Source organism: Gracilinanus agilis, chromosome 4, assembly GCF_016433145.1.
Source record: "Gracilinanus agilis isolate LMUSP501 chromosome 4, AgileGrace, whole genome shotgun sequence".
Taxonomy (NCBI): Eukaryota; Metazoa; Chordata; class Mammalia; order Didelphimorphia; family Didelphidae; genus Gracilinanus; species Gracilinanus agilis.
Window position 1 is genome coordinate 237,797,803 of NC_058133.1, and position 20,753 is coordinate 237,818,555.

At 34.9% G+C, this 20,753-nt stretch overlaps 1 protein-coding gene across 5 annotated transcripts in view; it reads right to left on the reverse strand.

The window, feature by feature from the left end:
* LOC123245309 (myosin-8) overlaps nucleotides 1-20,753 on the reverse strand; it is a 54,024-nt gene that overhangs the window by 16,105 nt on the left and 17,166 nt on the right. For all 5 annotated transcript variants that reach the window (XM_044674151.1, XM_044674150.1, XM_044674147.1 and 2 more), the window contains exons 16-32: nucleotides 19,778-19,865; nucleotides 19,574-19,691; nucleotides 18,119-18,242; nucleotides 17,877-18,013; nucleotides 14,166-14,421; nucleotides 11,216-11,458; nucleotides 10,946-11,122; nucleotides 10,692-10,837; nucleotides 9,884-9,974; nucleotides 9,407-9,796; nucleotides 7,148-7,274; nucleotides 6,591-6,709; nucleotides 6,235-6,431; nucleotides 3,999-4,182; nucleotides 3,531-3,696; nucleotides 3,311-3,435; nucleotides 1,513-1,821 (exon numbers count right to left, since the gene is read on the reverse strand). In XM_044674151.1, the coding sequence (XP_044530086.1) occupies nucleotides 1,513-1,821; nucleotides 3,311-3,435; nucleotides 3,531-3,696; nucleotides 3,999-4,182; nucleotides 6,235-6,431; nucleotides 6,591-6,709; nucleotides 7,148-7,274; nucleotides 9,407-9,796; nucleotides 9,884-9,974; nucleotides 10,692-10,837; nucleotides 10,946-11,122; nucleotides 11,216-11,458; nucleotides 14,166-14,421; nucleotides 17,877-18,013; nucleotides 18,119-18,242; nucleotides 19,574-19,691; nucleotides 19,778-19,865 (2,997 nt within the window). The remainder of the gene's footprint in view (nucleotides 1-1,512; nucleotides 1,822-3,310; nucleotides 3,436-3,530; nucleotides 3,697-3,998; nucleotides 4,183-6,234; nucleotides 6,432-6,590; nucleotides 6,710-7,147; nucleotides 7,275-9,406; nucleotides 9,797-9,883; nucleotides 9,975-10,691; nucleotides 10,838-10,945; nucleotides 11,123-11,215; nucleotides 11,459-14,165; nucleotides 14,422-17,876; nucleotides 18,014-18,118; nucleotides 18,243-19,573; nucleotides 19,692-19,777; nucleotides 19,866-20,753) is intronic.

The following is a 20,753-nucleotide window of genomic DNA, read 5'->3' on the forward strand; positions in this document are numbered from 1 at the left end:
TGGAAAAGGAGGGTATGTCCTTCAATTGGGGAATGGCTGAACAAACTGTGGTATATGCGGGTGATGGAATACTATTGTGCTAAAAGGAATAATAAACTGGAGGAGTTCCAGGCGAACTGGAGAGACCTCCAGGAACTGATGCAGAGCGAAAGGAGCAGAGCCAGAAGAACTCTATACACAGAGACTGATATACTGTGGTAAAATTGAATGTAATGGACCTCTGTACCAGCAGCAATACAATGACCCAGGACAATTCTGAGGGATTTATGGTAAAGATGCTACCCACATTCAGAGGAAGGACTGCAGGAGAGGAAACATATAAGAAAAGCAACTGCTTGAACGCAAGGGTCCGGGTGGACGTGATTGAGGGTGTGGACTCGAAACTACCAGACCAATGCAACTACCAACAATTTGGAAATTGGTCTTGATCAAGGACACATGACAAAACTAGTGGAAATGCGCATCGGCCATGGGGGGGAGTGCGGGGGGCAGGGTTGAAGGGGAAAGGTGGAGCATGAATCATGTAACCATGTTAAAAATGAATATTAATAAATGTTAAAAAATAAGCCTCACAAATATAAAACAGAGGAAGCATGTTTGAAAAAAACAATTTTCCTCCAAAATATCTGAAAGTTTAATGGTTCAAAGCCTAAATGTGAATCAGCAGTATGATATGGCAGCCCCAAAAAGGTTATAAGGTCAATTCATGTCTGTAGTGATTGTTTTTATTCCTGAGAACAACATTACAAGAAAGAAAATGACCAGCTGGAGAGGGTACTGGGTAGTAAAACGGTCTTGAAATCCTTCCATATGAAGATCAGTTGAAGGAATTAGATATATTTATATTTATATATATTGCATATATAAATATATATATTATATATTTAACCTGGAAAAGAGAAGACTGAAGAGGACATGAGAATTTTTAAAAAGAATTTAGAACGCTATTGGGAGGAAGAAGGATTAGACTTGGTTTTAGAAGCAATGCGTAGAAGTTGTAAAGAGGAAAGTTTAGGTTTAATATAAGTAACAACTTATATTTAATCTTTAATAATAATTTTTAAAATCAGTATTATTCAAAGTGAAATGGATTGCCCTCATTTCAGTCTTTAAGTAATCTTTAAGTCTTTAAGCAGAGCCTAGATGACCATTTGACAGATACTTTGTTTCTATATGTCTGGGATCCTTTGTTTAAGTATAGAATGACCTACATAGCTCCTCAAATTCCTTCTAATTTGGAAATTCCATATTACTTGGAACTTGTGTGACCTGGAATGATTCAAAATCACTTTTATTCTGTTAATTTAATTCAAAATTTAAAGGGGATTATATTTGATGAAATCTGATATTTCTGCTATGTTTGTATATTTTAATTAACTATATGGTAACTATATTTTAAATAACTATATTGACTTCATAGCATTGTAGAAAAGAAGACTATTAAAATCTGTTTTAGGCCAGATAACTTTTTTTGGGGGGGGGGTATTTGACAGGGTAGCTAAGTCCATTTACCTTTAATAACACTTGAGTATTTCTGTAGTTCCTTATGGCCTCTGCAGCTTGGCGGTTGGCATGATTCAGCTGGATTTCCATTTCATTCAAATCTCCCTCCATCTTCTTCTTTATCCTGAGAGCATCATTTCTGCTTCTTATTTCAGCATCTAGTGTACTCTGCATAGACTCTACAATTCTAATGTGATTTCTTTTTAACTGTTCAAGTTCCTCATCTTTTTCAGCCAATTTCCTGTCAATGTCAGACTTGACTTGGTTAAACTCAAGTTGGATACGAAGGATTTTTCCCTCTTCATGTTCAAGAGATGCCTGGGAAGACAATTGATTAATTAGTAATAGAAAACAATTATTGCTTGAATTTTAAAAATATGAGAACCAGGATCAAGTTCTTTCTGGGATTCAACTCCATCTCCTTGTTAATACCAGCATGACTTACTTTAAGCAATATGCATATTGCTTATAATATCTACATAGTATTGGAAACATTCTGAATAAAACAAATTTTTAGAAATCAAATTTTAAACAAAATAAAAACATTTTAAACAAAATTTGTTATTTAAAAGCAACTGCATAAAACTTTTTATAAGGCTATGTTTATATATACATATATACACATGTATATGTATAATTTTTTATAAGAACACCCCCTAAATGATTTGTTGAGGCAGCAAAGTGGAGTAGAATGAACACTCAGCCAGGAAACCTGTGACTAAATATTAGTTGTGCCACATTAACTGTGTGGGCAATTTCTCTAAATTACATGTGTCTCAAGTTTTTCATTTGTAAAATGGGCATAAAGTTGTTATAAGGAATGCTGTGTCATAAAGTTTTAATGAAATGTGAACTATTGTTAAATCCATATTTCCCTAGGTCTGTTCTAGTTAAAGCACAAGAAACCCAGAAGGTTTTTTTCCCCTTCCTATTGGAAGGAATTGATCCCTAGAACTTTTAAAGTTTCCATATTCGTGAATGAATGAAACAAGACAGGCATGGCATGTTGATAAACTGCCACCACTTCCACCTCCCCTTAAATCATTATTAAAAAAAAAAAACAGGACCCTGAGCCCAAGAGGCACAATAGTACAATAGTAGCACACCATCAGCATGACTGGAATTGCTTCTACCACCACATCTGTTACTACTGCCTATCAAAAACTTCCTTGTAACCACTATTTAGAGAATCAAGCCTTTTGGTGCTAAAACCTGCAACCTTCTCAACAGCCACAGCTAATAAAGATCCATTCTTCCAACCAAGTTTTTCGCATTGTCAAATGTACCAACATCAGAAATTAATGTGACTTTATCAATGGAAATAATATTAAAGAAGATGAATTACCATTCACTTTGCAGCTTCACTCTAAAACCCCTGGGCCAATGATGGGCAAACTTTTTAAAGAGGGGGCCAAAGGAAAGGAAGTGCTCATCTGTCAGTCTGTTTCTAAGGCAACTCTTTCGAAATTTCATTGTATTGTATCCTTCTCATTGTATTCATCAGATTAGGAATAATGTCTCGCAGCAGATAGAACATTTCAGGGGGCCATATCTGGCCCACAGACCTTAGTTTGCCCATCACTGCCCTAGGGCATTTGTATCTAACTTGCAGCTAAAACATGTCATATATGTTATCTCCTGAGAGCTGGAACTGTTTTGTCTTTCTACTTGTATCCCAAACTTTGTACATAGTAAACACTTAATAAATGCTTTTTTATTTGTTCATTCATTTATGCATGCATGCATTCATGAAGGTACAAAAGTAATTGAAATCTAAGGTTCCTATGAGAAAATCCTATGATCCTACCTCTGCTTCCTCAAGGGAAGCTTGTAGTTCACATTTTTCTTGTTCTATTTGCTTCTTTATTTTATCCAATTCATGAAGTTGTTTCCCTCCCTCTGCAACTTGTTCAGTGAGGTCAGATATCTCCTCTGTTGGTTAACAGACAGATAGAGGATTGGTCAGAAGATGGCCAACAGTTTTTCTGGCATTTTGATGGTAAAAAAGGTTTTAAAATAATACTCACGCTGCAAATTCTTGTTCTCTCGCTTCAGGGTTTCAATCTGGTCCAAGGATTCCTCATAAGCATTTTTCATCTTGAAGAGCTCTGTGCTGAGAGCCCTGGACTCCTTTTGGGAAGCTTCAAGCTCAGCCTGAGTTTCTTCATATTTCTGTTTACATTCTGACAACACCTAGACAACAGGAAAGGTCAAGCTACAATGAATAAAATTATGTAGGGTAAAATAAGCAAAAAGTAATAGCAAGGGGGCAGCTGGGTAGCTCAGTGGATTGAAAGCCAGGCCTAGAGATGGGAGGTCCTAGGTTCAAATCTGGCCTCAGACACTTCCCAGCTGTGTGACCCTGGGCAAGTCACTTGACCCCCATTGCCTACCCTTACCACTTTTCTGCCTTGGAGCCAATACACAGTATTGACTCCAAGATGGAAGGTAAGGGTTTAAAAAAAAAAAAAGTAATAGCAATGACCCAGGGATACCTTGTCAAAATTCCTTTGCTTTTTATCGAGAGCAGCACAGGCAGCATTGGACCGCTCTACATCAAGCATGAGGTCCTCCACTTCATTCTGTAGCCGCTGCTTGGTCTTTTCAAGGGAAGCACATTTGGCATTCACAGCTTCTACATGCTCCTCAGCATCTTGAAGGCGCTGGGCCAGCTTCCTCCTGGAAAGATTCGTGTTCAATAAGCATGAATGAACAAGAGCAGAATCAACATGTCCAACAAGAATTATATTCAATTGCTTTAGAAGACCCAGTAGCTTACCTAGATGGCTAGGATGCCTTGTTGAACTTAAAAGTATTTCTATATAGTTAATGAACTACACTATTTCAAATCATGGCAGCTAAGGTCATTGTTTAAGCTGCTGAATGGTGTCCACAGCTGAAAGTAGCAAGTACAAGATACTGTCGTACTTTTATCGTATTTACACAGTTTTTTGCAAATGCCTTTTCAATAATACTCTCATTTCTATAACTTGCTATTAGCAAAGTGCTTTTCTCACAATAGCTCTGAAGTCGGTAGTTTTGATATCATTTATCCTCGTTTTATAGATTATGAAACTGAGACTCAAAGAATTAAAGTGAATTTATCTCTTATGATCACCTAGGAACAGTTTTGATTTGATTTGATATCAGAACAGATTTTCTGATTCCCAGGCAAACACTATTTCCAATTTGCTCTCTGCTTAGTTACTTCCTCACCTGGTTCCGATTTCAAGCATGACCTAGTCAGGCTTCACTTCATTCTTTGCTCTCTGGATAACCTCCCTACCATTTTGTCATTGTTTTCATACTTTTCTCTGTCCTACTCCTAGTTCTGGAACCAAGATCAAATCAACTGTCATTGTTCTTGGAAGAGATATATTGATCTATTCCACTACAATCTCATTCACCATCCCAATAGCTTTCCAAAGTAACACTTTCTTTGTGTCTTGTCTCCTCCTAATACAATATAAACTCCTGATAGCAGAGATTGCCTTTGCTGTTCAATTAATAAATAAACATTTATTAAGCATCTCCTTTGTGCCAGGGCACTGTGCTAAGTGCTGGGGATTCAAAAGACAGTTCCTGACCTCAGAGAACTTACATTTTTAAATGAGGGCAACAACATGTAAACAAATCTATACAAGTCAATATATAGAATAAATAGGAAATAATTAAAAGAGGGAAATCACTGGGATTAAAAAAGTTTGAAGAAAGTTTCTTATAAAAGGTTTTAGTTGGGACTTACAGGAAGCCAGGGAGGTTATTAGTCAGGGTAGAGAATAGAGAGCATTCCAGGTATGGGGGGCAGCCAAAGAGAATGCTTGGAACCAAGCTTTGTCTTTCTATCCTCATATGCATAACTCACACTTTAAGCACTTAATTGGTTTTCTTTCATTCATTCACTATTTTCACTTTTTATTATTACTTTTTCCATGTTGAAATGTTTATAATTTTCTTCCATTTTCTCTTTAAAACAAATAAAATAGAACTCCATCAAAAATACTGGAGGTTTAATTCACTGCATGGCAATTCAATGTAAAAAAGAAAATCCTTATATAATTTAAGCAAAACTAATAGCTTAACCTAGATTGACCTCATTTCCACTTTATTCTAGTTTTACCTTCTGAAAATTTCTATTTTCCTTCCAAACTCAACTCAAATGCTACTTTGAAGCTCTGCATGAGGCTATCTCTCATCTCTCTCCCTCTGCCCCTCTTCCAAATTCTCCAAGATTACTTTTGTAGCCTCTTTACTAGTTTTTGAATTCATATGCATGTGTAATGTGCATGTGTGTTTATACATGTGACACATGTGTGTTGTCTACCTCAGTAGAATGTAATCTCCTTGAGGACAAGTTTTTTCTTTTACTTTTGTTTTTGTATCTAGCTCAAAATTGCACTTAGCAGCTCTAGCACACAGCATAGTTCCTGTTAGTAGTTTGTACTTAATAAATGTTTGGTGGTCTAATTGATTAAAATAATTTTTTAAAAATATTCAGAAAGGAATCTTGCATATACTAGGCAGAGGTATGTTAGTGTTGTGCATGTATGTGCTCATGCTCAAAGCTCTGGGACCTCAGGAACCTCTGAAGGCTTTGGTTTGATCTATTTTTAAGGATGAACATTACATAGTCTAGCTAATTCTACATCCTTTAATACCAGATTTAAGGCTAGTGACTTTTAGATACATTTTTATACAACTGATTAAAATCTTTAGGTGCACTGCACATACTTGGCCTCTTCTAATTCCTCTGTGCGTTGAATGGCATCTGTCTCATATTTGGTCCTCCACTGAGCAACTTCACCATTGGCCTTGGACAAAGCCCTTTGCAGTTCAGCCTTGGCTTCCTGTTCTTCTTCATATTGTTCTCGTAACAAGTCACAGTCATGGCGAGATGACTGCAGGGCATGGGCCAAAGCATTCTTGGTCTATAAAAATTGTAATGTCAGTGTGTAAGTTTTACTTGCTTATAGAGAACCTTCTTTTTTATAAGCATAGAAGAATGAACTAGCAAAATAAGTCTTTGAGATATAAAAATATGCACTAACAGAAAAAGAAGCAATAACAAAATTATCATCATTACTCACTTTAGACTCCTCTTCTAACTGTCTTTTCAGTTCTTCAACTTGTTGGGTAAAGACTTGTTTACCCCTTAACAACTGAGAAACTAAAATTTCTTTCTCGTCTAATTGACGGGAATATTCACCTAAAATAACAAAGTGGAACATATTATTGGGATCATAGACAAAGAAAAGAGGCTTAACTATTACATATTTCTTTTTTCAGAACACAATCCTAGTTGTTACTGATTATACCTAATGAATTAAAAAAACCTCATTTCCATAGAATTTGTAGAGTTTTCTGATTATCCAATGAACACTAATAATTTCACTTCCAAAATGGAGATCCTGCCTTAACCCAGAATTTCTTTTCAGTTCTCTGTGATTCACCCTATTAGATGATAGATTTAGAGCTGGAATGGATGGATCTTACAATTCATCTTATACAATTCTAACAACTTTCATTTTACAGAAAAGAGAACTGAGGGCCAGAGAGGTAAGATGCCTTGGCTAAAGTTATAGAAGAACAACTAAATGGAAGATGATTCCAAGTTTGACCCTTCAGACTTAGCAAAGAAGCCTACCTGCTTCTGTGTGCAGTCGTGCTCTTTGGGCTGTCAGCTCATTGACCAGACGCTGTTGCTCTTCTTCCCTGTTCTTAAGTTCACTAACTTGGTCTTCCAGACTTCGGGACAGCTTTTCAAGATTTGCCTTCACATGGAGAGGAAAGGATGAGACACTGAACAGTGAGAAGAGTTAAAACTTCATCTTAGGCCACTTTTAAACACATGATGTTTACTAGACGTGGTTATAAAATAATGAAAATAAACATGCCAGACCTAACACATCTAAATAAATATCATCCCCTTAAAGTAGTGACTGTTGGAGGTCTAAAGAAATTAATGTAATTCCATCAATGATTAACTTACTTCTAGAGAATATCTTAGACATTTTAAAAGATTTGGAAAAGTGGGGCAATGAATCACTTCTCCAAGTGATTCAAAAGTATTCGACAACAAAGATTTGCTCTATTCCTGAAACATATATCTAACCTCACATGACTTGTTCAAATTGGTCATTACTATTTTTGCTGGAAATAATATAGTCAGAAGGAACCTACAAATCATTATTTGGAATGAGAAAGACTTGGATAAGAAACTGAAAGACTGTCATGGAAGGAGGATTACACTTGATCTGCTTGGCCTTAAGAGCAATGGAAGGAAGTTGCAAAGAAGCAGAATTAGACTTTATATAAGGAAAACTTCATAGCAATTAGAATTATATGAAAGTGAAATCTGCCTCACCCAATAATATACAGGTTCTCACTTGTACATAATTTCAGTCAGAGGTTATACAACTATTTGTCAGTTATATTAGAGAATGGATTCTTTGTCATATATGAGGTGGTTTACATAATTTGCCTTTCAGGTGTAAGATATTGTGATTTTGTGGGTTAGGGGTGATGAAACTCCACATTTTTCCAAAGTTTCCAAACTCTTTTTGAAGCTTCTTACCTTTGAAGTTTTTTCTAACCCTTTGGGTCCCTGACTCTCTTTGGAGCTGCTAGACCCAAGATAGTATCAAGCAGTATGATATTTTAGAATAAGGCACCGGACTTATCCTTAAAGAGATCTGGGTCCTTGCTCAGCCTTTGAGACTTATTAACTGTAACCTTAGGCAAGTCACTTAACATTTTTGTACCTCAGTTTCCTCCTATGAAAATGAAGGGGGTTGGACAAGGTCCCTTCCTGCTCTAAATATATCAGGAGACTTGCTGCTTCTCCTAGTCAATCTTTTCTAAAATCAGGACAATTTATGGTACATCCATGTAAAAACTAAATCATAAATGTTGAGCAGAGATTTTAAAGATCATTTAATCCAATTTACTCATTTTATCAATGAAAAGACTAAAACTAAAATGGCTAGTTCATTCAGTGGTAGTCAGAAAGAGATTCTGAGTGCACTAAAGCTTAATTCTAGTGCTTTTCCTACTATAACACAACTCTCTCCTCAGACCAGAATTCAGGAGCAGGCAGGCCAGTTTTTCCTTTTAGTCTTGGATTCCAAATTATCATAGGAATTCTATATGTGAATAGATTATAAGGCTTCCTTGGAGCTACCATATTGCCCTAGAAATTAAATTCCACTGTTTCAAATTTTTGGTAGATTTGTAAGTCTAATCCAGATCTACCCCAAATCATCATGAGAACCCTAGAAGTTTTGAAAGCTTTAGGGGTCTGTTTCAATCACTTGGCAGTATAGAACTGTCCTGTTACTGGGCAGTTTGTGGTTGCTCAATAGCCTCCAGCAACCTGGAACTAGTTTATACTAAAAATATAGCTAAATATGTGAAAATTCACACTAAAACCTTATAATTTTGAAAGATGAAAGTTCTCTTGCCATTAGTTTTGGCCAACATTTTTAACAAAAATCATACTTGAACAGAATAGATGTAACAGGCAAGAAAAAATTTTAAATAGTCACAACTAAAAAAGTTAAGTGAGAAGCCAAAATACTTGCCAAGGGAATAGCTATTCTCATTTGATTACTTTTATTTCATTTCAAAATTTTTATTTTCATGAAATATGTCTTTAGCATGTTTTAATACTGGTTTTAGATTTTTACTGATATCTTTCTAAAAATCTTATCTTCACTTTCCAATCTAACTTAACTTCTCATCTACCCAGTAAACAATTAACAATTACAAAAGGGGAAAATAGCTTAGCAAAAAACTGACATATGTAAAGCCTATGCAATTTTCCATGCCTATTGTCCTTCACCTCCACAAAGAAGGAGTGATTATTTTTGCTTTTAACAAGACTTTACGTAAGCTCTTATACTACCTTAGCTTTGGAGACCATTTCCATGTTACTAGCAAGGTCATCGATTTCCAACTTCAATTCACTCTTCTCCTTCTCTAGTTTCTGTTTCACCCTCTGCAAGTTATCGATTTGTTCCCCAAGCTCAGCCACACTATCCATGTGCTTCTTCCGCAGAGTGGCTGCTGTGGCTTCATGCTGCAGGGTGGCCTCTTCAAGGTCCCGACGCATCTTCTGGAATTCAGCCTCTCGCTTCTTGTTCAACTCCACCTGAGCTGAAGTTGCCCCACCAGCTTCTTCCAGGCGCTCACTGATCTCCTCAAGTTCCCTGGAGAGATCAGATCGCTGCTTCTCAGCTTTGGCCCGAGAGGCACGTTCTGCCTCAATTTCCTCCTCTAGTTCTTCAATGCGAGCCTGGGAATAGGGGAAAATACTCATCAGCTCCTTTCTGTCAATGGTTCATTCTCTGAATCTTGGTATCCATAAAAGTGATGACTTTACCTGCAACTCTTTAATCTTTTTCTGTAGTTGAATTTCCACTGCCTGTTCATCTTCAATCTTGCTTTGTAGGTTGCTAATTTCAAATTCCTTCCTTTTAGAAAAACAAATTGTTAGCTTTTTATTTTATTTTCCTTTCTTTTTGGCTTTTTTGTCCAGGACACTCTTATCTTACCCAGACTGGAAGTGCCAAGCCTATTCCTGTTGCTGATGTGCATAGAATCTTTGTCCTGCTCCTTTTCAATGGAGCACCGCTTCTTAGGGAGTCTGGTTGGTCTTTTCACTCATTGAGGCTGACCACATTGGTGCCAGACTTAGGGCATTTATGCAATTGGCTAAGCAGCTCACAACTCCTGAGCTCAACCAATCCACCAGGCTCAACTTCCCCCCATCAGGGCTAACAGGGTTATAGGTTGAATCATTTAAATAAAAAAGACAACCTCATATAGAAATTCTTGTCCTTTCTACAAAATTAAAATCATTTAAAAATGTTTCTTTTGTTTTTAAATCACTTTAATTTTTAGATATAAACCATCTGCTTTATCTACCTTTACATAACTATCCATTATAAACAAGATAAAAAAAGAGAAAAAAGAGTGATTCAGGAAAACTAACCATCACATAAACCTAGTCTGATAGTATTTGCAATGATCTGCACTCCATAGTTGACATCTATATTATATTTCTCTCACCCTGAACTTTATTTTCTTATCTTTTTCCTGGGCCAAATTTGGTCATTATAATTATATAGTGTTCAGTTTGTGGAATTACTATTCTTTCCATTTCCAGAGCTTCATTCAAAGCTACTTACTTTTTAAGTTTTTCATCAAGTTGCACTTTGTCATTTTCCATATCCATTGTGGATTCTTGGGCTAATTTGAGGTCACCCTCAAGTTTTCTCTTTGCTCTCTCTAGGTCCATCCGAAGCTTTTTTTCTTGCTCCAATGAACCTTCAAGCTGAACCAGAAAGATGTAAACAGTTTTTCAATATTAAAGTAATTTTCTAGAATTTGTTTCTCTTTTAGAAAGTTTATTTGTTTTTGTTTGTTTGTTTTTAAGACTTACATCATCCACTTGCTGTTCCAATTTGGTTTTGGCTTTAGTTAGTGTATTCACTTTGTCCTCTTCTGCCTGCAGGTCATCCAGAGTCTGCTGATGGGCCTCTTGCAGGGTTTTTTTCTCTTTAGTAAGCTTAGCAATGGTTTCATCCAGTCCTGCCATCTCTTCTGTGAGGTTTTTCACCTTAATAAATAGAGAGTGAGATAGCTTTATCATAAAACATGTTAACTATATCTTAGAAGTACTGAATATTTATGACATAACATAACTCAAGACCTTGTTTTCTGTAGCATGTTTTTCCTTTTCAACCTTGGCTAGTGTTAGCTCAAGGTCATCAATGTCTTTCTTGAGCTCTGAACATTCATCCTCCAATTTCCTCTTCTTGGCTGTCAGTTCAGCATTTACCTCTTCTTCATCTTCAGCTCTTTCAGTTAATTCTTTGATTTTTGCCTCAAGTTGGATTTTATTCTTGATAAGTTGTTCACATCGTTCCTCTGCATCAGCCAAGCTATCAGCTTCCTGTGAAGAAAATGCATTGAGCTATTGCATTTGGGATTTAAATTTTAAGCATGTTCTATGAAGAGAAAAGGGCATACTTGCTGCATTATGATGAATATTTTTTCATTTTAATAGTAAAGCATAGTGAATTTGATTATGTTGGCTTCAAAAATTCCGAAAAGAAAAATAGAAATTAAGTGGTGTCTATGCATAGAAACCTAACTAATATTTCCTAAGAAATAGGACTTAGATAATGGGATGATTGCCTTTAAAGGTGAAAAGAAGTAACAAAATCTAATGAAAGAAAAGCTTTACTTGGTGGGATTCAGGAGATCTGGGTTTATTTGAAGTTCTATAACCTCAGTGCTTCTTCTTTCTTGTCAGGATAATAATTGCTACTACAAGTCAAGTCAAGTATTTAAGTTCCTACTATGTGCCAGGCACAACACTGAGCACTGAGGATACAGAGAAAAGCAAAAATAGTCCCTGTCCTCAAGGATTTCACAATCTAATGGGGGACAACATGCAAACAACTATGTACATACAAGATATATATGGGGTAAATGAAAGTAATACCAAAGGAAAAGTGCAAGCTTTGAAAGGATCAGGAAAGGTTTTTGCAGAACGTAGGATTTGAACTGAAACTTGAAGGAAGCTGAGGAAGCTAGGAGACAGAGATAAAGAGGAAGAGTATTCCAGGTATGAGGGACAGAGTGGAAAGATATGGAATGAGAAGACAGAATATCTTGGAAGTAAAGCAAAGAAACCACTGTCATTAAATGTCATAAACAAAAGCAGAATAATACTTCTTTTTTCTTTTTAGAATAATACACTCTTTATTGACCAGCTTAAACCCCATGTACAACTCTAAACAATAAAGGACCTCTGAAGAAAGGATTCAGTATTCAGTGATACTACTTCTAGACCCATATGCCAGAGATCAAAGAAAAAAGAGTGGGACGCATACATACAAAAGCAGAATTCTGATCCTTTTTTATTAAAAGTCCAATACTCTATCCACTACATTGCTTAGTTGCCACTTTGAGAAGATGCCAAAGTGATTGTGAGGAGGAAATTTGGATGTCTAATAACATTCATCAATGAAAATAAAACAAAATTAATGAATTGGACATGTATTTAAAGGTAAACAAACAAAAATCAAATAAAAATCCTCTAAATTTCATGAAAATGTAAATTCCAGAAATCAAAGAGAAGATGAACAAAACTGAAAAATTTTAAAGTCTACTGAATAAATAAATAAAACTCAGAGATGGATTTTTGAAAAAAATAATCAGCTAATCTTCTAAGAAAAAGAGAGGAAGGGGCAGCTGGGTGGCTCAGTGGATTGAGAGCCAGGCCTAGAGATGGGAGGTCCTGGGTTCAAATCTGACCTCAGACACTTCCCAGCTGTGTGACCCTGGGCAAGTCACTTGACCCCCATTGCCTAGCCCTTACCATTCTTCTGCCTTAGAGTTAATACCCAGTATTGATTCTAAGATGGAAGGTAATGGTTTAAAAAAAAAAAAGAAAAAGAGGGGAAAACCAAATTGTCAAAATAAAAAAATAAGAATTCACAAGAAATGAAAGGAATGTAAAGGAAATTATTTGAAATAATTTGATCCACTTCGATGGCAACAAGACTGATAAATGAAATTAAATGAGTCAATATTTAGAAATTATAAAATATTCAGATAAATAGAACAAGTAGATAATTTAAATAATCCAATCTCAAAAAATAAAATAACAATCCATAATTGAACTCCAAGAGGAAAAAAAACTTAGTGGATTTATAAGTGGATTCTATCAAACAATAATTAATCCATTATTACATGAAGTTTACAAAAATAGGAAACGATATCCTTTCAAATTCCTTCTATGAGATAAGAAATAGTCTTTATACCTAAACCAAGGAGACACAAGGCAGAGAAAATAAAGTATGCCAGGAAAGTTTAAGCTGAGATCCATAAATTATTTTTAAATATTAATAACTTCAAATATAATTGATTTCCTTTTTAATCTTGTATATTCTATTTTATATATTTAAATAAATAATGGCTAACATTTATATAATACTTACTATCTACCAGGCACTGTGCCAAGCACTTTATAATTATTATCTCATTTGTTCCTCACAACAGCCCTAGGGGGTAAGAGCTATTATTATCCTTATTTTACAGATGAGGAAACTGAAGCAAATGGAGCATAAACAATTTGCCCAGGGACACACAACTAGGGTCTGAGGCCAGCTGTGGACTCTGTTCTTCCTTACTCCAGCCCCAGTGCTCTATCCATTGTACCACTTAGTAACTCTATCTGAGAAGGGCCCCATTTCAGAAAAATTTTCTGAGATAGAGTGCATAGACTTCACTAGACTGCCAAAGGCATCTAAAAAACAAAAAAAAGGTAAGAATCACTGTAATAGATCAATATCCCTGATAAAAATAAAAACTAATAATTTAAAATAAAAATATCATCAAAAAGACTAATAACATGAAAAAGATATCTTTGATGATATTTTTATTTTAAATTATTAGTTTTTATTTTTAATGTTGAATATATATTGGGAATGCAAAATTATGAAATACAAACTCAATCTGAGTATCTTATAAGAAGAAGTGGTGGTGCTTTGTCAATCTAAGGCATTGTTTACTATCAAAGATGAATAAAAATGTTCTTTTTAGAATGTATTCAATGATAGTAGGCTATTATTTGAATGCCAAATACTCACTGATTGAACTTGGAGCTGCAGGTCATTTTTCTCTTTCAAGAGAGATACCATTTTTTCTTCCAGCTCTTTTCTTTTTGCTTCTGACTTTGCAAGACTTTCTTTTGTTTTCTCAAATTCCTCTTTCATGGTGGCCATCTCCTTCTCAGTTTCAGCACTTTTGAGTAGGGGCTTGATTTTAAAGAATAATTTCATCCAAGGCCAATGCTTGACATTCATGAAGGCACGAACATTGTACTGGATGCAAAAAAGGGCTTCTCTGAAATATAACAAAAAGACAAATCAAGGTCTTTTTATTAATTAAATTATCATGAGTAGAAATATTAGAGCATAACATAGGTCTCTTGCTCATAGTAGATGTTTAATGTTTTTTAGCTACATTATTTTATACAACCACTTTCTAATTAGTTATATTTCCATAAAAAAGATAAAGCCTGGTATTAATGCTGCTTTGTTAATGAATTCTGATTAGTAAAAAAATCTACATAAAATGGATTTATGTATCTCTATTCGTTAATGACAAAAGTTGGCTTTTCAGTAATATGACACACATATCCATGTTTGAATATATATATATATATATAATGTTAAGTATTCTTATTAACATAGAATCTGGTTTTCAAAATAATGTGTTTGTAATTTGAGGATGGAGAGTAGGGCGAGGAAGTAGAATACTTCTTAGCCTTTGCTCTGTGGATAAAAATCATGGTTTTGTTTGTAAATTACTATTCCTAAACTAAGCTGGTATTACATATTTATTTCATCTCTTCCTCATTATTCAGAAAGACCACTCCATTTTTTAAACTCTGCAATGCAACATACTAATAAATACTTGATTATATATAGTCTTATATTATTATTTGTTTTGCATTAATTTTATCTCTCCAACTATACTGAGAGTTCCTTGAAATCAGGAGACATATCTAATACTATCTCCTGAAGCAAATTATAAATTCCTTAGGGCCATACATAATTCAGTAAGATTGATAATTCCTCTATAAAGAACACACTTAAATTTAAATCCCCAATTTAATATCTGAATATGGTTTCTCCAGAAGAACCTGATGACTTGACTGATGCAAAGGAAAGGTGGAATGGACTTATCAAGACTAAAATTCAACTTGAAGCAAAAGTCAAACAACTGGCTGAAGATAAATAAGAAATAAAGAGGGAGGTATTCAGCTTAATGTCGAGGGCATAGTTGTATTGAATCATTGATATGTTAGTTCTCAAGTTACATATATATATATGTTTATATATTTATATATATATATTTCCCCCCCCAGTACGTGATCTGAGATCCCTGTCCTTATCCCCAATTTGTTGTTGTTGTTGTTTAGTCATTTCAGTCATGTCTTATTCTTTGTACTCCATTTTGTGAGGATTTTTTTGACAATGATATTGGAGTGGTTTGGCATTTCCTTTTCCAACTCATTTTACTGATGAGGAAACTAAGGCAAATGGGTGACTTAACCAAGGTCATATAGTTAGTAAGTGCCTGAGGCTGGATTTGAATTGAGGTCTCCCTGACTTCAGGTCTGGCACTTTGTCCACTGTGCTACTTAGGTACTTTTATCCTTTATAGCTCCCACTATCCAAACCTTTAGGGATCAAGAACACTATAATAAAAATAAATGAAAATTCCTAACAATTTCTGAAGCCAACAATTTTGAACAATGCAATGCAATTTCTTAAACTAAGAATTATATATTGCCTAAAAATTTAGGCAGAAACAGAAGAAGAAATAAATATGGAGAAAGTTATCCTCTTAGATGGAAATCCTCTTAGCTTTAGAAATAGCAAAATATTCCTCACTTCTGCTTTGTCTCCTTTTCTAAATTAATATATTAACGTTGTTAAAATGAGAAAATGATAAAAGAATATCAGAGACTTAACAGCATTCTTTTAATGTAATTTAATATAAATTTAATGAAATTTAGTGTAAATCAATTGTCACAATGAGGAAACCAAAAGGGTCCATAAACTTCCTTAGTCAGAAAATATTTGATCATTTTGTCAAGTGGAAAAATATGAGAGTCAAGGGCTACATAAGTCTTGAATACCATTTATAAATCTTATAGAGGAAAGTAACATCTTTAAATCTTATAGAGGAAAGATGTTAACAGGCAGCAATGCTTCATATAACAACAAGATGCAATGAGAGAAACAGAAGATAGACATAAAGAGACAGGGACAAAGAGAGAAAGAGACAGATTTTTGAATGATGAAAGAATGTTGAATGATGAAACAGGGAAGACAATAAATACATGAAAAATGGGAAAGATCGGTCAAAATGACCAATAATACTCTTCAATGGCAATGGAGTCCTACACTTGGACTTTTATATCAGTCCTTGATATACTTTCCTGTAGAAGGGTATAATGTGTTTATAGATCTGGTAAAACATTTAAGTGCACTATGTCTATGTGTTTCGATTCCTAAACTTATGTTGGGGAGTAAAAACAAAATTTTCTAACCTAAAAAATAAAAATAAGAAGTATTTAGAATTAGCTTATTGTGACAGTTAGTCTGTGTCCAATCCTTCTGGACCAAATGTTATAGTTAAGCTATATCTTTTTTGCCTTTGCAAGTTTTGAGCTTTACCTTTAAAGGGAATACACATGGAATGAGATTAAATAATAGAGTCTACTAGGTGAGGGAAAGAGAATATGTAGAAATAGTAATGAGGAACATGAAATAGATTGAAACAGAAATGAGTAATGCAAGAGGATGACTCAGTGAGCACTTAGCTGATGAGCTTTGGCATATTTGGAAATAACTAATAATGAGACAAAGGACTTGGTTTGATTAGGAGATATCAAATAGTAGAGAACTTTAAAGACTGGATAATGAAATTTGGATTTGATGAGTAACATTAAAAACTACAAGTGGATTCTTTTTTAAAATCCTCACCTTCTGACTTAGAATCAATACTAAGTATTGGTTCCAAGGCAGAAGAGTGATAAAGGCTAGGTAATTTGGGTAATCGGGTACCCCCAGGGTGTCACACAGCTAGTATCCAAGTATCCAAGTGGAATGTATCCAATGGAAATATCCAAGGCCAGATTTGAATCCAGGACCTCTCATCTCCAGGCCCGACTATCTTCTAAGCCAAGTAGGTACCTCACTACAATAGATTCTTTTTTTTTTTAACATTTAATAATTTTTATTTTTTAGAAAAGTTAACATGGTTACATGGTTCATGCTCTTACTTTCCCCTTCACCCCCTGACCTCCCCCCTCCCATAGCCGATGCGCATTTCCACTGGTTTTAACATGTGTCGTTGATCAAGACCTATTTCCAAATTGTTGATAGTTGCATTGGTGTGGTCGTTTCGAGACTACAATAGATTCTTAAACAGAATTGTAGCATGATGAACATTTTGTTCACAGGAAAGTTTTCTGGGAGATATGAATAGAATAAATTGGTGCAGTGAGGTCAGAGACAAGGGAGCAAGAAGCATTATAATGTGATGAGGCTCTAAGGGGATGAAATACTCTTTTGTGTGAAACAGTGAGTCTCTTCTCAGTGGAAGTATCCAAGCAGAATCTTCTAGGAATGTAAGTCAAGGGATTTCTACTTTAAGTAGGAATTTAGAATAGTTTCCTTCCAATGCTTATTTTTCCAGTGCTAAAATTGAGTGAAGACTCAATGTCTTCTAGGAGTACTGAACTGGAAAAACAGAGAAATTATTATTATTATTGTTATTATTACCTTCTTTGCAACATTTTCTGGTATTCTACCCTCATAAGGAATCCTCTGCACACAGCTTGAGTTCTGGTGATAATTTGTGCTAGCTTGTCATCTCTCATCTCCTCCAAGAGACCCAGAAGACCAGCTTTGAAGAAAACCTTAACAAAGAAAAGATCACAAATCATTTTCATTCTTCAGGAAGCATAAACCCAGTAGAAGTCACTTATGTCATTATACCAGAAACAAAAAATTGGTGCTTATACCTTTGTGTGACCAAACTTATACTGGGTGTGATCCACATCAATAGATCCAAGAAGCTTCTCAGAAGCCTTCTTGCTATCAATGAACTGCCCTTCAGGAATAGCACTTGCATTTAAAACCTTGTATCTGTTGGATTAGATAAATTCGAATGTAGAAACATTAGTACAGAAGTTAGTTAATTTGTTGTTTGTTGATTTCAATTAACCTCCACCAACAGAATAATAGAAATACCATTTATCAAATGCTTATGTATTATATATCATAATAGCCCTGGGAGTGTAGATTCAATGTCTTATGAAGCTTCTATTGAGCACATAGCATGCACTAAATAAATATTTCTAATAGAATTGATGAACATAACTGAATCTCAAGAGGGATAGTTCACAATATAGTTAATAATTATATTTGACTGACTATGTGCTAGGCACCATGCCAAGCACTCTACAATTATTATTTTATTTGGTCCTCATAATAACCTTGTGAGAGGAAGTATTCCTATATACATGTTCCAGATGAGGACACTAGGAGAAATAGAAGTTATGTGAAATACTCAGTCAGTAGAACTATGATGTGTCTGAGACTGTATTTGAATTCAGTTCTTCAGACCTGAAAAGTGCCCAACTTAGAACCTGAAATTACCTGAATTCAATTCCTGTCTCTATTAGTGCCTTTCCTTCTCAGATTACTTTCTATTGGCTATGTCTATATCATAGGTATCTAATTATTTATATGTTGTTTCCACCATTAGAATATGACCTTGTTGAAGGTGAGGACCATATTTTTCCCTTTCTTTATGCCCCTAGCTTTAGAATAGTGCTCTAAACATAGCTCTTAAGAAATGCTTTTTGATTCACTGGCGCAATCTGATATGACTCTGAGGAAATCACTTAATATTTCAATCACATAGGCAATTCTCTAAAACCATAAAACAGTAAAACATTTGTCTTTATGTATTGGTAGAGGGACTTTCCTCACTGTGAGTTCTCTTCAAATTGATGAAATCAGAAGTTCAGATAAAATAAATAATAAAATCATAGAAATATTAATGATAACCTGAGAGAAAAGATAAGTCAGAATAATTTTAGAGCTGAAGGATTCTGTGGGTCAAAGAGGGGAAGTGACTTGTCCAAGGTCACACAGGGAGGAAATAGTAGAATTTTAATTCAAGTCTATATCATTTATATTTTTCATACTATACTGTTCTTCCTTTATGAAATTTCATTAACTGTGTCCTGGAAAAAAATCTGTTTTTCTACTGTTTAATCCATATCTATTTCTCATCTTTGAGAAATGTTACATTTTCATTTATGCTGATATTCTATCCTTTGTAACATTTGATTTGTTCATTTACACAACCAGTTAAACAATATATGTGCAGTGTTATATAACATTGCAATGGTGAACTACTGAAGGGTTGCATTGTTGTATTATATAATTTACACCAGGGATAGACTAACCTTTGTTTGAAGTCACCATAGAGGATTCGACTTGGGAATCCTTTCCGGCAAATTCTGATGCCTTCTAGAACACCATTACACCTCAACTGGTGAAGAACAAGTTCATGTTCCATGGCACCTGAAAGAAACCACCAATATGGCCACTATGTTACAAAGTGAATAACTTCTAGCCAAAATGTATATTTTAATCTGAGACTCTCTTACCAGGAGTTTTGGTTTCATTGGGAATGATACAGCGTACAAAATGAGGGTGAGTGCTCCTCAGATTGGTCATCAGTTTATTTAAATTCTCCTAGAAGACCAAATGTCAAGTTTCATGAATATGGATTACATTAGAATCACAGAACCTCAAAAATGGAAGAGAAATCAAATACTGTTCAGGTCAGTCTGTATCTGACCAAATATTCCTTCAAAAAATAAGACCTCCAATGAGTAAAAAACCATTTAAAATAGCCTTGAGAATAGCTATTTGCCTTCTTATAGTAAGCAACAATTTGTGCCAGCTGAGAAAATAATGCTGATATCATTTCAGTATCTAAACTTGTGTTTTCATTGTTATTGGGAAATCCCAGAGAGGTAACTTCCTCTTCTAATGGTGATCAGCAACTGTTCTGCAACCTATAATCTTAGAAAATGGCCTGAGAGCACTGAGAGTTTAAGTGATCTATCACTGTCACACTGCTAGTATGTGTGACAACTTTATATTATTATAGTGCTTAGAAAGCACTCCTGTGTAAAATGAAGGGATGTCCCTCAATTGGGGAATGGCTGAACAAATTGTGGCATATGATGGTGATGGAATACTATAAGTAATGATAAACTGCTTGATTTCTATAAGAACTGAAAAGACCCACATGAACTGATATGGAGTGAAATAAGCAGAACCAAGAGAACATTATACACAGTAGCTGAAATGTTATGTTATTGACTCTGCTACTAAAAGCAATGCAGTGTGATCCAGGACAACTCTGAGGGACTTATGAGAAAGAATGCTATCCACATCTGAAGAAAAATTTGTGGGAGTAGAAATCCAAAAGAAAACATATGATTTATCACTTGTTTATATGTATGAGTTTTGGATTTAAAAGATTATTCCATTATAAAAATGAATAATAGGGAACTAGCATTTAAGTGATAATATATGCATAACCCAGAGAAATTGCTTGTCAATTCTGGGAAA